Raw genomic sequence first — 17,867 nt, forward strand, 5'->3', positions numbered from 1 at the left:
TCATATCACTCAAACCCAGTCCCTCGGCTATTTATAACAGTGACGGAATCTTCTGGCTATATAATTGACTATAATCTCTGAAGTCTAGCTATAAGATAAATAAAGTAAACACTTTAATGATACCTTGGCAAAAGATAAGCAGAATGCGTTGACATTTAAAGATATACTTAAATGTAGCCATGTACTACAGAAGAAAAGTTTGGAAAGTGGGGTAAATATAATTTAATACTTTTTGTGCTAAGCATTTTGGGAGGATAATTTAAAGTGGGGGAAATAATCAAGGTTGCTGCTTAAATATAGTACTTTCTATACCCATTTCTGTTTGACCTCCAAGATATAATAATTCTATAATATAGTTATAATTTACAATCTGAAGTTGCTCGATAATGAAATTTGAGAAGTTTACAAATCTGACATCAAGGTTACAAATAAAAGTATATGTGGTGACCTTTCAAAGAAACACCTTGAAAGAAAACATGCACACCTCCAAACTGAACCGTATTGAGGTTCTCAACTTGTCCTTATTTCTTCCTAAAAAAATTTAACTACCTGATCATAATCAATTATAATTTATTTACAAGACTATCCACTGTTGCTGGACAATTCCATTTCATGTCACTAAGGCTTGCATGCGAATTCTGAACAAGCCTGTTAAAACAAATGGCACTTTGAAATGCCCTTCCTTCTATCATAGATGACGCTTCAGACATCGTGGAAAGACATATCTTTTGGAGGAGGTTTTCCTGAGCCATAAGACTAAACCCTCTACCACTGGATTTTTGTTTTAAATCTCTGTTTTTATTATCTTGTTTTACTGGTTTTATGTTGTTTTGCATGTTTTACACCACTTAGATTTTTTTAAAAATAGAAATACTGACAGATAGATAGATAGATAGATAGATAGATAGATAGATAGATAGATAGATAGATAGATAGATAGATAGATAGATAGATAGATAGATAGATAGATAGATAGATCTGCACAGTAGCAGTGCCTGCTAGACTAGGCCCTCAAATCGAAACGCTTGGCACAGGGAAATGCATAACTTATTATGTATTTACCTGAGCATTGATTTTGTCAAAGTGTATTCTCTCCCCCCCTGGATCTAATGAGAGTTTCCAAATCAAAACACAATGCAGGATGGGCGTATGTGTGGTAAATTCAACTCCACCTGCTAATGTCAGAAATTCTTGTAAGTTGTGAGAGTGTTTAAGAAGCTCATCGAATATGGCCAATGTAAATGGGATCAATGCTTGATTATACAGCCATGAGAGTGGCTGTATACTATAGTCAGCATGGATTTTTCGCATTCCACAATGTTAAATTGAAAATACCCCCCTGCCATTCTGATCCTTCCCATAAGCTCATTTCAAAACAAAATCTTTACAAAACTTATAGTCCTGAACTCAGAAATGCTTGCTTAACAACCCTCTAAATTTTCCTGGTGATACATAAAAGTCAGAGAGAATCGAGAGTTCAAAGTGTAAAAATCACAGTGAATTTGTTATTTAAAAATACATAATATTGATATGAATAAACTGTGCTCATATTAAGCATGATGTGAGCTTTCAGAGGGAGAACATTATTGGAACATTCAAGTGCCAGGACATTCTGTGGGGTCCTATGGGAGAGTCATAGGCAATGCCTTCATAGAAAAAGGGGGCAGGGGATTGCCAGAGTTACTTACAAGTTTCCTGTAAGTAACTCTGGTAGTACATATTCAAATTTTATTTTGTTTTGCTTCTCTCACTTTAAAAAGTATGCAAAGCATACAAAATAGGCTTATAGGTCACCTTGACACCATGTTTTGCAAGAGGGATTCAAGCATATACCAAAAAATTAGTTTAAAGTGGACTAAAGTTCTCTGTCACCCTGGTGCAACAAATCTGCTTGAGAAAAAAAACCACCTCCAGACTTTTTATGTTTTGGAAAGTTATAGGAAATGCACTGAAAAGTGTGGGATGAATGAATGAATGATTACTGGGAAGATATATCACCACTGTGTAAGCAAATCTGGATAAATTCAGGTTGAAAGCTCATTGCTGTATAACCTCCTCACAACCAAATCACAATCAGGGCCAGCTCCAGGCATGACTGGGCCCTTGGGCCCCAGCCTGTCCAGCACAGTAGCCCAACACAACCCTGATACAGGTGCTGTGGAGCTAATAGTCTGTCTACATGCCCCATTTACCTCTTGTGTTGTATGAATGCCATGCACACAATAGCACGGATGCCTGCCATCAACCAAGATGGTGGCAGGGGTGTCAGCACCTTACGGAAGCCCCTTCTACCATCTTGGGTGATGGCAGGCATGCAGGCACAGCATGAATGGCATTCACACTGATGGGACAGGTAGGTGGGGCGTGTGGGCAGCTTACTGAAGCCTGCACTGTCTGTATTGGGAGGGCACCTGGAACCTCCCTCTCCGCGATCCGTGGTAGGGTCAGGTTGCAGGACCTGATGCTGCCACAGAACATGGAATGGGACCACTACCCTCCCACCCTAAGGAGAGGCCCTTTATCCAAATTCTTGCACAACTTCAGTAGGTTTTTTGTTGATACTGTATATATCATACAGGAAGCCAAATAGGGAATTATATTGTTGTAGCTGTTGGAATCTCTCTTCAACAGATTGTATGGCCATATCTAAGACAGCATAGTAGAAACCTACTTTGAGTTTCTGCTTTGGATCTTACGGTGCCTCTTCTTGGACCTCATACTCAAACTGCCGTTTCTTTCTCCTTTTTCTAACCTGTTCTGTCTCAAAGTTTGGTAGTATTTCTAGCTCCTTTGCAATCTCAGTAGCATCTATCAAAACTTGTTGAAAACCCTCATCACACCTGCAGCCCACAAGGTAATTCTTGGTCACTTGCAATTGGCTTGTAGCTGAATTTAAATCACCTTCCTTATTTTGTAGTAGCTGCTTGTAAGATTGACTTCAAAAAGGATGTTGTACCATGTAACAAGGGATACCACAAACTTGAACTTACAAATTGCGTCAGCAAGGGCCTTAGCTTCAATTTGGGAAGTATTTCCAGATAAACCTTTTAGGCTTGTGTCATCCAAGATCTCTATTAAAGCATCATATATACTACCAAGATGATATCTCGGTGGTTTCAAAGCATCAATCCGACTCTCCCATCTTGTTTCGCTCAATGGTTTAACAGCTAGTACTTAGACTTTCAAAAAGCTTTTGACAAGGTACCTCACCAAAGACTTCTGAGGAAGCTTAGCAGTCATGGAATAAGAGGAGAGGTCCTGTTGTGGATAAGGAATTGGTTAAGAAGCAGAAAGCAGAGAGTAGGAATAAATGGACAGTTCTCCCAATGGAGGGCTGTAGAAACTGGAGTCCCTCAAGGATCGGTATTGGGACCTGTACTTTTAAACTTGTTCATTAATGACCTAGAATTAGGAGTGAGCAGTGAAGTGGCCAAGTTTGCTGACGATACTAAATTGTTCAGCGTTATTAAAACAAAAAGGGATTGCGAAGAGCTCCAAAAAGACCTCTCCAAACTGAGTGAATGGGTGGAAAAATGGCAAATGCAATTCAATATAAACAAGTGTAAAATTATGCATATTGGAGCAAAAAATCTTAATTTCACATATACGCTCATGGGGTCTGAACTGGCGGTGACCGACCAGGAGAGAGACCTCGGGGTTGTAGTGGACAGCACGAGGAAAATGTCGACCCAGTGTGCGGCAGCTGTGAAAAAGGCAAATTCCATGCTAGCGATAATTAGGAAAGGTATTGAAAATAAAACAGCTGATATCATAATGCCGTTGTATAAATCTATGGTGCAGCTGCATTTGGAATACTGTGTACAGTTCTGGTTGCCTCATCTCAAAAAGGATATTATAAAGTTGGAAAAGGTTCAGAAGAGGGCAACCAGAATGATCAGGGGGATGGAGCGACTCCCTTATGAGGAAAGGTTGCAGCATTTGGGGCTTTTTAGTTGAGAGGAAAGGCGGGTCAGAGGAGACATGACAGAAGTGTATAAAATTATGTATGGCATTGAGAAAGTGGCTAGAGAAAAGTTTTTCTCCCTCTCTCATAATACTAGAACTCGTGGACATTCAAGGAAGCTGAATGTTGGAAGATTCAGGACAGACAAAAGGAAGTACTTCTTTACTCAGCGCATAGTTAAACTATGGAATTTGCTCCCACAAGACACAGTAATGGCCACCAGCTTGGATGGCTTTAAAAGAAGATTAGACAAATTCATGGAGGACAGGGCTATCAATGGCTACTAGCCATGATGGCTGTGCTCTGCCACCCTAGTCAGAGGCAGTATGTTTTTGAAAACCAGTTGCCGGAAGCCTCAGGAGGGGAGAGTGTTCTTGCACTCGGGTCCTGCTTGCGGGCTTCCCCCAGGCACCTGGTTGGCCACTGTGAGAACAGGATGCTGACTAGATGGGCCCCCGGCCTGATCCAGCAGGCTCTTCTTATGTTCTTAAGTTATGCCTAAGTCTGATACATGGCTAGTTAGAATTTGCCAACCCTGAGTCGATGCAGAGAAATAATTATAGATCTGTTGAACCAAACTGAAGAAACTAGTTGCTTCCAGACAACACTTAGCGGCATCATTGACTACTAAGTTTAAAGAGTGTGCATTGCAGGCCCAAAAAAGGCACATGGGTTTATGTCCAGGACTCTCTTTTGTATGCCATGTTCTTTGCCTTTCATGTTACTCCCGTTATCATAACCTTGACCACGCAGATTCTCAATTGGTAATCCCATTTGCTCAAGGTGTCCAAGAAGTGTTTCTGTCATAAAGGCACCTGTAGTCTCCTTTATTGGAACAAATCCCAAGAAATGTTCTCTTATATAACCTCAGGCTCAGACATCTCATTATCTGATGGTTTGATTACATCAACATAACATACAATCATTGTCATTTGTTCAATATGACTAACATCAGGTGTGCAGTCCAGAATAATTGAGTAGTATTTGGCTGAGTTTGCATGTGCTAAAATTTTCTGCTTTATAGCACCTGCTAGAAGCTGTATAAACTCATTTTGGATATCTTTCCTAGGTAGTGAACCATTGTTTCTTGCTCTTTAACTCTGCACAAATGTTCATTCATGATAGGATCAAAAAGGGCTAGATATTCTACAAACTTCAAAAAATTGCCATTGCTAGCACTGTACAACTTTTCAGTTGTACCACGGAATGACAAGTTTTGCATGCCAAGAACTCTGACCAAAGCAATCAAGAGTTCCAAGATTTATCGCTAACATTGTTCTTCTTGCCTAATTTTCTGCTGGTTAATATCATCAATTGTTTTTCCTTTCGATAAGCGCAATTCAAGTTTTCTCCAGGTCTGATAGTTTTCTAAATGGTCAGTATTCCTAAAATTGCTCAAACATGCTCTTACTCACTCGAGTATAAAAAGGATAAATAAAAAACAGAATATAGAAATTTTTCATAAGACTTTATAATTAATTATATTCCATAACACTGTTGTGGTATTTATCTTAAAATAAAAAATATAAATTATCAGTTGCATTTTTACAAGGGTTAAAAAACTAATCTGTACAAAACTGTGCCCCTCAATGGTCAGTACTGTGCCCCTCTGAGGTCTACGCCCTAGGCGGCTGCATAGTTGGCCTAATGATAGCACCGGCCCTGAATATACCATCTTCTTTTTGTATCTGTTTAGCATGTCTTTAAATGAAAATGGAACCTAAGAAGGTAAAACAACAACACCCACAAACAATCATACCCCTTACTGCTGTTTATTTCACAGACTCCTGGAGACACCACTTGTAAAATAAACTTTTCTAAGACATTTCTTGCCCTGCCTTGCTAATAATCTCATTATAGGTGGCTAGACAGAATAAATTCAATTACTTGTCAGAGGTTCTACGTTTTATAGCTTAAATGCTGCATTTTATAAAAAAACAACACTAAAAATAATAAAATAAACTAAGCCTTTATTTTCTTTTATTGAAAGAGAATGCCTAAATTCTTTTGCCACCACAAATATTTTCATAAAATGAATGGTGAATGAACGCTTTGCAAAGTTAAAAGCAATTTTCAAAAGGGCAATGCCACAGTATATACTTTAACAACACTATTAATATGAATAATGGATTCTGCCTGAAATCACATGCAGGGCAAAGTGGGTGAGGCGATGACCTATGGAATTTGTGTCAAGTGCATTGCTCAGGTAATGCCCTTGGATGCTGTGAAGTCTGTTTTGTCATTATCAGCACAATTAATGGAAATTAATATTATGTAAGGGAGGCAAAGTTTAATGTTTTTCAGGGATGACAAGTAGGGGCAAAGACAAAGTCAGAGGGAGGCTATATGCCAAGGGACAGGGAGTTAATAACAAATGGCTTTTTGAATTGGTACTTTTTATTTCCCCTCTTTTTTGAAAGCTTTTGCAGATTAAATCATGTGCTTTGGTCGTGTGACCTTGTCCATTACCCTTTTGTAATTCCCTACACAGGTGACTGCAGCCAGGAAATAAAAGCATATGTTTACCAGCATTTGAGAAAGAGATACATTAAATTGGTGTTGTTGAACAGAGTCACAAGTATTTCAAAACACTGATGTGTTGCATAACAGGACTCTCAAGTATATCTTTGTATTTTTAATCACACACTATTATTGTGAGGCCAGTGTTTAGATGATGATGCATTCTTGGGAAATCTATATATTATAAAATTATAGGAAATTAATTAGGAATTCATCTGAGACCCTTCTCCAGTTGTCCACACCACTGGAGGTTAGGCAGGCAACTCATGTATCTAGATTTCAGCAAGGCGTTTGACAAAGTCCTCCATGACCTTTTGATTAGCAAACTAGTCAAATGCGGACTACATGGAAATACTGTCAGGTGGATTCACAACTGGTTGGAAAACCGTACTCAAAGAGTGGTCGTCGGTGGCTCTGCTTCGGACTGGAAGGAGGTCTCGAGTGGAGTGCCACAGGGTTCTGTCCTGGGGCCGATACTCTTCAACATCTTTATCAATGACTTAGATGATGGGGTGGAGGGAAGCCTTATGAAGTTTGCGGATGATACGAAACTGGGAGGGATAGCTAACACAATGGAAGACAGGAATAAAATCCAAAGGGACCTGGATAGACTAGAAAATTGGGCTGAAATTAATAAAATGACATTCAATAAAGACAAATGCAGGATTCTGCATTTAGGCCACAAAAACAAAATGCACGGGTACAGGATGGGAAATACACAGCTTAGCAGTAGTGCGTGTGAGAAGGACCTTGGAATTGTAGTGGATCGTAAGTTGAACATGACCCAGCAGTGTGATGCTGCGGCAAAAAAGGCAAACACGGTTTTGGGCTGCATAAACAGAGCTATAGTTTCCAGGTCGAGGGAAGTAATAGTCCCACTATATTCTGCATTGGTCAGGCCTCACCTGGAATACTGCGTTCAGTTCTGGGCGCCTCATTTTAAGAAAGATATAGACAAGTTAGAGCGGGTTCAGAAGAGGGCAAAGAGGATGATAGCCGGTATGGAGAACAAGTCTTATGAGGAAAGGTTGAAGGAACTTGGCATGTTCAGTCTGGTGAAGAGAAGGCTGAGGGGTGACATGATTGCACTCTTTAAGTACCTGAAGGGCTGTCACATAGAGGAGGGTACAGATTTGTTCTCTGCTGCCCCAGAGGGTAGGATTAGGTCTAATGGTTTTAAGTTGCAGGAGCGTAGATTCAGATTGGACATTAGAAGGAACTTCTTGACAGTAAGGGCAGTTCGGCAATGGAACCGACTGCCTAGGGAGGTGGTGGGATCCCCTTCGCTGGATGTCTTCAAGCAGAGGCTGGACAGCTATCTGCGGGAGATGCTCTAGCTGTGGATTTCCTGCTGTGAGCAGGGGGTTGGACTCGATGGCCTACAAGGCCCCTTCCAACTCTATGATTCTATGATTCTATAAGAGAAAGGACCTTTTTGGTTGTAACACCCTGCCTTTGGAATGTTTCTACATTCCTATGAATGCTCTCCTAAAGCAGCTTGCCTGGTGTCTGATTTTCTGAGTTTTAGGTGCTCTATGAAAATCTTTTCTTTTGCCCAGGGTTTTTTTTTTTTTAAATAATCTGATGCTGCTTCTTGTTGAGCTCAGAAAATTTGCCTGCAATATTGTTCACAAATTTACTAGTTTCTAATTTATATTTGGGAGATTGTTTTAATATTGTTTTTATTTCTTATTGCATGGTGAGTTGCCTTGAAAACGTATTGAAATGTCAGTCAACATGGCTAAAATTCTGCTCCAAGTGACATTATTATTATTTATTAAATTTATATATTTATATTTATGTTTTTTAGAGGGCAACCCTATACATGTCTACTGAGGTGTATGTCTCATTGAGTACAGTGGAGCTTACTCCCAGGTAAGTGGATGTAAGATTGCATTCAGAAAGTGTATACGCACTTACCTGGGAGTAAGTCCCATAAAACACAGTGAGATATACTTCTGAATAGACATGAATAGGATTATGCTATTAGCCCAATCAAAATGGGAGACATCTGAGGATAATTTTGGATGCAAATTTCCAAAACATGCACATGAGCTACTGCAGGGGGGAAATGAGAAACTGGAAGTCCCACTGCTCAAGTGGATTTCTATTACACAAGTGGGCAGACATCATCGCATGTCACCCATAAATGCTGAAGTGAATGTATTCAAAAAAGCAAAACACAGATACAATGTAACTAATATTACAAGAATGGTCTTTCTTCAGACATTTCATAAGGTCCATTTCACACTTTCATGTGACAGATATATTTGCATTCCGTAGCATTTGTTGTAGGCACACATTTGTTATAGCTATCACCTCCAACTTCTGATGTTAAAAATAAAAGCCGCGTTGTCAAAGAATTTTGTGAATTCATTCACCAATACCGATAGTAAATGGTAATAATTTCTTTTCAGAAACCATAACTTGCCTTACAGGGGTTTTGTATAATTTAAGAGGGGGGGAAATGGGCATTACTCTTCTCAGAATGACAGAAAATCTGCCAGCAGCCACCTGGATGCAGAATGAATCAATTTGTATTCTCAATCAGGTACAACAGAAGAAAGTGTTTGGAACACAACATAAATTGTTAGAGAAAATAGTAAGGGCTGTCACTGTCTCTCCTTACTTCCCTGATTCCCTTCCCATCTGCATACAACCACAGACCCATGGTTGTCAGAATAGTATAATACACCTCAAAGTAAAACCATATTGGCCCAGATATAAATTTGCTTCTTGGGAGTAGCATGAGATAGAAATGAGGCATGTTGCCAGGGCAGCTGGATGCCCAAGAAAATCAGGACATTCCCGTCCCAACAACAAACATAGGAAACTATAGACCTGGTTGCAAATGCAATTCAGTTGGCTTTGAGGAGACTGGAATTTAACACACAAAATGCAGTTACTTGTACCACGGATAAAGCCACCATTAAGAGCTATTATGTGTATTGTTATTTGATTTTTGCAGGTTGTATTTTGTATTGTTTTATTGATGCATTTTTATATTGTATTTTATATTTGTGTGTTTTGTAACCTGCCTTGAGGGCCTTTGGCCAAAAGGCGGGGTATAATAATAATAATAATAACAACAACAACAACAATAATAATAATAATAATAATTTTCTACTGCAATATATTATCAGTTTGTTTCTCCTTTGCCATCAAATTTCATGTCCTCTCTCTGTCTCTCTCTCTCTCTATATATATGAGTGAGTGAGTGAGTGAGTGAGTGAGTGAGAGAGAGAGAGAGAGAGAGAGAGAGAGAGAGAGAGAGAGAGAGAGAGAGAGAGAGAGAGGAGTCTATGCAAAGCAAAGGGAGGATAATCCATGCTGTGTCCCTTTTCTGCTACCTTAGGCCACATTCACACCACATGTTTATTCTACTTTTATTCCACTTTATACTGTCATGGCTTCTCTCAAAGAATCCTGGGAAGTGTAGTTTGTGAAGGGTGCTGAGCATGGCAGGTGCCAAAGGGTGGCCAGGTGGGGCCCTGGCCAAGAGTCCTGTGGCCCACAGGGGCCCCTCATTAGGGTGAGTAGCGCTCCCTTCCCGTGGATTGCAGTGAGGGAGCTGCCTGCCTGCTCGCTGGCCTGCTCGCACCAGTTCGCTCACCCTCCCCCCACCTGCTGGCCTTCCCCCGCTTGCTTGTCTGCTCTCTCGTTTGCCCCCCTGCCCGCACACTCTCCCGCCTGCTTGCTTGTCTGTTGTCTCACTTGCCCCTGCCCACTCACCCCCCTGCCTGCTCGCTTGCCTTGTGTCTCGCTCGCCCCTCCTGCTCACTTGCCCACCCGCTGCCTGCTTGCTTGCCCCCTGCCCGCTTGCTCAGTTACCTGACCTCTCAACCCTCTGCCTGCCTGCCCACTAGCTAGGTAGATAGGTGCAGCATGCATGCATGCGGGTGCCAGGGCCCAGGGCAGACTGGTGCCCAAGGCCCCAGCATGTCTGGGGCCAGCCCTGGTGCTGAGAGCTGTTAGGAGACCCTTATTCCACTCACAGAGCTACAATTTCCAGAGTTTTGTTAGAGAAAATAATAAGGGCTGTCAGGGGAGCTGACTGTTAAACCATTCTGGCAATTGTAGCTCTAAGAGCAGAATAGGAGTCTCCTAACAACTCTTAGCACCCTTCTCAAACTACACTTCCCAGGATTCTGGGGGGAAAGCCATAACTCTTCAAAGTGGAAAAATAGTGGAATAAATGTATGGTGTGAATGTGGCTTTAGTCTGTGAATAGATGTTACTCTATATACTGAAAAAAGACCTTGGGTTTGGCATAAATGCTCTCCCAAGCTCTCAAGGGGTTTACAAGGCTCCTTTATGGAATACATGTTACAAGAGGATAATCAGATCCTTAAATTTTATCTAGAGCCCCTAGGGGCTAGGAACTTAAGCCAAACTAGACATTATGTTAATCATGTGATTGACCCTGGGATGCTTTTTTCCTTTATTAGGTAGCACCTGCAGTTGAGCTAGATAGATCCGGACTGGGACTGTAGGATGGAGGACTGTAACCCTTTGCTTCTGCCATGATTGTTCTCCATGCCGCAGCTGCATACTGGGGGTCGGTGGGTGGGTTCAACTATATATTTAGTAGAAGAAAAACAAGCATTCAAGGGAGACAGTGACGTGAATAACTTCACATCCAGCTTGTTCCTAAGTCAATCAATTTCAAGTCAAAAGTTGGTAAAGTGGGAAGGTAAGTTGACTAAACATCACCTTCTTATGACAGCCTAGATCTCCTATATTATACAGTGGTATAGCTAGATGTGTTGGTTGGTGGGACGGAAGCCAGCCAGCTAGGAACAATGTTTCTCCTTACTTATTTTCCTCTCTCTCCTGCCTCTATTGCAGGGGTGGGAAACCATAGGATTGGGTGCTAAATATGGCCCTCCATGCCTCTCTATCTGGCCCTCTCCCTCTCCCAAGCCACACCTCTCATTGGCCCTGATTTGCACCTCAAGTGTTTTTGCCTGGTTGAAATGTATATTTGAACTCTGGGAACCTCTCTTGCTTGTCTGAAGGAGGACAGAGGTGTGTGTGTGTGTGTGTGTGTGTAGAAACTAGCCTACTGTACAAAAGTAAAATTTACATCCATTGTTCTACCCGCTTTTGCTTCTGCTTCCACCCACCTCTGCCATGTGGACCTCAGAGGTTTGCCCAGAATGGAACATGGCCCATGGGCTGAAAAAAAAGTTCCCCAGATGTGCTCTATAGGGTGCCATCCCAAACAACAAAGGCCTTTTAAAGGTGAGTAAGTTGTTCAGAGTGTGGACACCTCCTGGTGATTTCAGTAGCAGCTTGGTGACTCTGACATCTTCCCATTCCTAGTGGCTTACTGCTTCCCTCTCTGGCTTGCTTATGTAGCTAATCAGGCAGTGTGTTCCAGGCAGCAGATTCATATTGCTCTTCACCATGGATTGGGGCATCACAAGTCTGTTAATGACATGACTGAATCTGCCCATCTTTAATTATTGAGATAATAAATAGACACGGCTGTTGCTAGTTCTCCCCCTGCCTCCCTCTCCACATGTAAGTTCAGAGCAAGGGTAGTAATACATTGTTGAATTGCTTAGCAACAGCAGCAAAAAAAGAAAAAGAGCTAATAAGTTATAATTCATATGTGAAAAGATTGCAGGGAGCTAGAAGCACACTTCTGGTGCAGTTAAGGCTTCATGCTGAGAATTCCATTCTCCAGACAGCAGATTCAAAACAATGATGCAATATACAATGTTTCTAATGTGTAAACTGAGCAGTGACCGGTCAAATAGTCTTCTGTTTGTTGATTGGTTGCTCTTTTACATATTAGTCTACCCAGGAACTTTTGTAAATCATCCTAACACTGAAACATGCAATGTGAACAGCCTCTTAATGAATCTACGGTGCTAAATCAAGCTTACTAGAGCTAAAGACGTTAAAGGAAAGCAGATCTTGAATTGTTTCTTAAGCAGTCTAATGCAGTATTTGCAGCCACCCTCCTCCCCCAAAACCATCCAAACCCCAAACACCAGAAAATAGAATAAATAATGCTTTTCAGAATTCATTAATAAAATTCAAATGTTCATTCATGTTGACAAATAATCCATTACAATTCTATGCCTCTTGAGAATTCTATCTGAATTCCATCTGAATAATTTAGTTTGCTTCAGTAAATTTGATTTTGTAAATGTGATACAAAATGTTCAATTAAAATCAGACACTTTTTCTCTTTTTGTAGCACACACGACACAGCTAACCAATCACATATAAAAACTTCCCAACAGTGAATCAAGATTGTCTGTTCAAAGATTCAGTTCACTTCAAAGATTCCTCTAACAGCATGAACTATAATGAAGTTAAGTATAAGTACTTGGATTTAAAAATATTTGCTCCCACTAGTACCTCAATTTGGGTTGCAAATGTGCAGTTACTCAAATAAAAAAATATTGTGTAAACTCCATATCAGCATCATATGCCATTTAATCTCTGTGAGCCATATTTGAAGCTTGGGGTTTAGTCTTCAAACATGTAAAAGCACTGGTCATGTCTCTATGACAAATGTTCACACTGTATTTTTATATCCAAAGGGCTTCTGTGATTTTAATAAAAGAAAATGAATTATTCCTGATAGATTTTTGGAGATGTTGGGCTCATGTTTGTTGGTTTTCCATCTGACAAACTATATTTCAGTAATTTCTAGCTTGATCCTGCCACTCTTCTATAGGAAAGCTAGAGACAGCTTTCCACATATCATGGTTTCTCAGGTGCCGTGTCTCCTATATTTTCACTTGCCTATTTGCATATATTGAACTAAGATCAGTCAAATTAAAATGTGATGAATAAGAGGTCCATACACTCAGATATGTCTCTGTAGTCTTATTCATCCAGAACTGCCAACTCATTAATACATACATGAGTTTAACATTACATCAGATGCTCTTCTATAAAAAGATTCTTTAGAAAAGTGGAACCCAAAGATTATTACAAATTATCACCTGCAGCCACTGCGACTGGTCACTGTGTCCCGATGTCCAGGCATTCACTTTGCCTTGTTTGTCTAGTCGAGCTTTTCTAGGTTCCCATGTAAACATATCCATATTGAGTGTTCTGAAGATACTAGAAGCAGTAATCTGATAATCCTGTATATGTCCTGATTTCATCCCCAGAGGTTCAGAGCAACCTAAAGAATTTAAAGAAGACATTTGAAAAAAATATATTTCTATTAGGCAGTCCAAAAAGCAAGAAGTTGCTTCTCTTGTACGTATTGACCCAAAGTGCACAAATTTCATTGAGGGAAAAAGGACTCAAATTATTATGTATTGTGCTGTAGGGATTCGTCGACTGGGCTCACATTATTTGCACCCTACCCTCTCCTTCTGCTGTTAAACTTTCGCCAAGGATGACAAAAACAACTCACTTTGTGTAAAGGGGAAAAAATGCACATGAAGGAGGTCTTCACTGAAAGCTGCTGATGGGTAACAAATGGCTGAAAGAGCATATTTCCCATTCAGGGATTATGGCCTAGAGCAAAAGTCTCATGTTCTTTACAGCCATTGAGAAGACCATGATCATCTCGATGACTGCAAATCACATGGTGTATTTCATTTTCAGCCAGGGAATCATGGCAGTTGATTAGCCCATGGCAGGAAAAAATATTATTTGTGCCATTTGCTACCCTATGTTTGGTCTACTGGTCACCTTCACCTTAATGGAGCCTTCTTCCACTTGTTTACCTTTCCCACTTTCACAAGGAGATACTTTTTTGCCCATCCTTGTTAAGGGAGTGGGTAGCAGGGAAGGGACCCATACTCTCTTCCACTACTAGTTACTTGTGAGAGGGGAATTGGCAGCAAACTGCATGGTTCACAAACATGCCTGTCAAGCACCACAAAACTCAGGTTTTCTGGCTAAAGGGCATTATTACACAACTCTGTGGGGTTTGTGAGTCAAGAAAGGTGGTATTCATATTCAGCCATCTCTTTTTTATAATAAACATCCTGTGATGAGTTTTTGCAGCATTTTTATAAACAAATCTACATATATGTACGGCTGTGCAAAAATTCCAGAGTTTTTGACTGGTCCCATTTGTGAAGGCCCCAGATGGTTTTTTCACATGTCCACTTCAATCAAAGCCATGCTACATCATGGATTTTAAACTCTAACATTGAAATAGAGATTTACTTTTTGGCATTTCTGTATTTCTTTTCCATCTTTCAGTTACTTCAAGTGGATATAAGATTGCAGCCTGTAAGTGTCTGGATTTCTTTCCCGTTTCCGCTCACCTAAGGCAATCTGGAACCCTAAGCAATTATTTAAAACTGCAGTTCAACAAAGCATGAAAAAAAAACCCCACTTAAAGTAATCAGGGAAAAATAAACAACATTTTAAAACTTTTTTTTTTAAAAAAACAGCAATGTAGTTGTATGTTTAGCTTTCTGCTTTAGGCAGAATTTGGTGGCAATCCAAGGTAATATCCCTGGAAATGACTGGATATGAAGAATTAATTTCAGATTATATATATAGCAAACAGCTTGTCTAAACCACTTAGCCAAGGCAATTCCGAATTGTCAGCCAGTAGTCATAGCCTATACTGCAGTACTATATTTAATTTTCCGTTAATTCGTTAATTGATTGAAGACATTAGTAACTGTCAGTGAATGATTTAAATGATTTACAGCCTCACCATTCTGATACCAAAATCCAGAAAATGAAGTGAATTATATTTGTCTCCTGTAGAGTCATTTAGCGTACATATTTGTCACCATGGCACTCTTTCACTGTGGTACCTACCCATTAAGGAAAAGTTATTTTCAAATGTATTTATACCACTCTGCATTCTTTCAAGAGTCTCATGTCTTTACTTCCCTCAAAGTATCTGAACTTTTGTTCAGATATATTTTGTTAGAAATGGTATTTTTCGACACCAGTGTGAGGATGATAGATGTTATACCAAAAGAGAGAAAGTCATAGGGGTCATTCATTAAAGCAGTCTTGCTGACTCACTATCACTTCTTCCTCGGCCAAGCAGGGTTTTGTTTTTGTTTTTTTGAAGATTTTTGCCTCTTGGTGTTGACCTGACCTTGCCCTCCTTAGTTTGGGGATCTCTAGTGGAATGATAAGCACAGTGTGATCATCACCACAGAGCCTATTCCATTTGATGCCTTTAGAAAACATTCACATGGAAGCCAAGACTTTGCTTCTGAATTTTCATCTCTTGATGCTTCTCTTTTTTAAATCTGAAATTCAGTCTTGCTACAAAGCAATATGCATCAATAATAAAAGTATGTAAGTTCAGAGTGCTCTGTCCTGTTTCTTTGCACATAGCCATACTTAGTTGGGAACCAGGGATGTTGGAATTTTTTCATTGAATTTGGTTGTATTCTATGTTTTATGTGTTTGTTTGTATTTGTGTTTTAAGTATGTCACCGAAATAGCTTGTGCTACGAGATGATTGACAAATGCAAATGATTAATATAAATAAATAAATGCAATTCTAAAATGCTGTAAAAATACTGGACTCCCTTTGGGAGGAAGGGCAGGATATAAAGATGATGATGATGATGACGATGATGATGATGACAATGATGATAATGCATGCTATGGTGATAAGAAAAGAAACAGCCTGTAGCTATTATTTAATTAAGTGGCGGCTGGCGCCCATTGGGACTGGTGGGATAGAAGGCAGGAAGACCAACAGTAGGAAGAGCCAGAGCCGAGGACAGGCAGAGCCAACTAATTCTAATTCCTCCTCATCTTCCTCCATGCTAAGTTTTACAAGTGCAACAATGAGACAAAGGAGGAAGAAGCTGACAGGCAGTGGTTGTAAGTGAGAAGGTAGGCAGCTGGGGTGGGCTGATGACAGACTTAGGATGGTGGGTTAGTGCCCAATCTGCCTTAATGCATCAGCCTCCAATCTATTTAAAATATTTGTATTCTGCCCATCATCAAAGGTCTGAGGGCAGAAATGCTGTTTCCTGACTCCTAACTGAATAAAGCAGAGGGAGCTGTGTCAGCTGGTCTAGAGGATATATGTAAGGAAGCCAGTTCTCACACAGTGAGCAAACAGAACGAGCGAACAGGGAGAGCTAACAGGAGTTTGGCAGAGGAGTTCAGTAGGGGAGGTCAAAGAAGAGGTCCCTAATTTTTCCTTCTACGGCACACCACATACCAGTGGGATTCTCCTCTTTCCCCTAAAGGACAGGACAAAGCACAGGTCATTCCAATTCAAGTAGAAAGAAAGAAACAAAAGGCAGTAGAGACTATGGACAGGAAGGACACTCCAGTGGTGGTGACCTGCAAGGTGTGTGCAGTGTTTGTTTTCTTGCCTGAGAACAACATGGTGTACATGTGCAACAAGTGCAAGCTGGCGGCACTGTTGGAAGAAAAAGTGAGAAGCCTGGAATGACTTTCAGCAAAGAGAAGTACAGGAGGTGGAAGAACAAGAGCATGTTGAAGCAAAAGAGGAGACTGTTGTGGAGAGGAACAATGAAGTGGAGGAAACTCCATGGAAAAGGGTGACAGTAGCAGAAGAGCTAGAAAACACCCTTCACAGATGGAACGATGGAACTGCTTTCAGGCACTTGAGGATGAGACTGGAGGACAGTCTGCAGGGGAATTACAGCAGACCCCATGCAACTACGAGTGAGAGGCTGAAGCTCAATCAAGCAGAGACAATGAAACCACACCCCATGACAAGAAGAAGAGTAGTAGCAGTGGAAGACTTCCCACTGCATGGGATTGAAACCCAAGTATGCCAAGAAGTTCCATGGGCTCACCAGGGATGCTGCCTCCCTGGAGGATGGATTAGAGATGTGACTGAAGGGTTACCATCACTCATAAAGCCCACTGACAGATATCCCTTTCTTCTCATCCACGTGGAAACAAATGGTACTGCCAAGTGGAGCTACAAAGAAATCACATCAGACTTTTTCGCTCTGGGAAGGAAACTCAAGGACTTTGGAGCCCAGATAGTTTTCTCATCCATCCTTCTGTTAGAAGAGGGGTAGAAAGGGAAAGAAAAATACTCTGGGTGAATGACAGACTACGAAAGTGGTGATATTTGGTGATAAATGCAAGATATTTGGATTCTGGGAGTATGGGCTACTCTTCCTGAAAGATGGACTGCTGGCAAGTGATGGGTTGCACCTCACAAAGACTGGGAAGAATGTGTTTAGCCACAGCATGGAGAACTTCATCAGGAGAACTTTAAACTGAATCCTAAGGGGGAGGGAGACTGTCGGGCCCAGGATGGGGGGCAATGACCGAACTCGTGGGTGTGTTTAATTCTTTCTTTATTAAGGAAATTACAACATTGAATTTACTGCGCTTCATGCAAACCTCTAATCTAACTCACTAGATTCCCTAACTATCTAATCCTGCAGCGTTGAAAGAAAGTTGACAGAGCAAAGTT

General features: G+C 40.7%; 1 protein-coding gene across 1 annotated transcript in view; it reads right to left on the reverse strand.

The window, feature by feature from the left end:
* The window catches only part of EDIL3 (EGF like repeats and discoidin domains 3), a 421,662-nt gene that overhangs the window by 59,306 nt on the left and 344,489 nt on the right, over nucleotides 1-17,867 (reverse strand). Inside the window, exon 9 of the mRNA XM_061622006.1 lies at nucleotides 13,453-13,637. Coding sequence (XP_061477990.1) covers nucleotides 13,453-13,637 — 185 coding nt within the window. The remainder of the gene's footprint in view (nucleotides 1-13,452; nucleotides 13,638-17,867) is intronic.

Source organism: Rhineura floridana, chromosome 1 (assembly GCF_030035675.1).
Source record: "Rhineura floridana isolate rRhiFlo1 chromosome 1, rRhiFlo1.hap2, whole genome shotgun sequence".
Classification (NCBI taxonomy): Eukaryota; Metazoa; Chordata; class Lepidosauria; order Squamata; family Rhineuridae; genus Rhineura; species Rhineura floridana.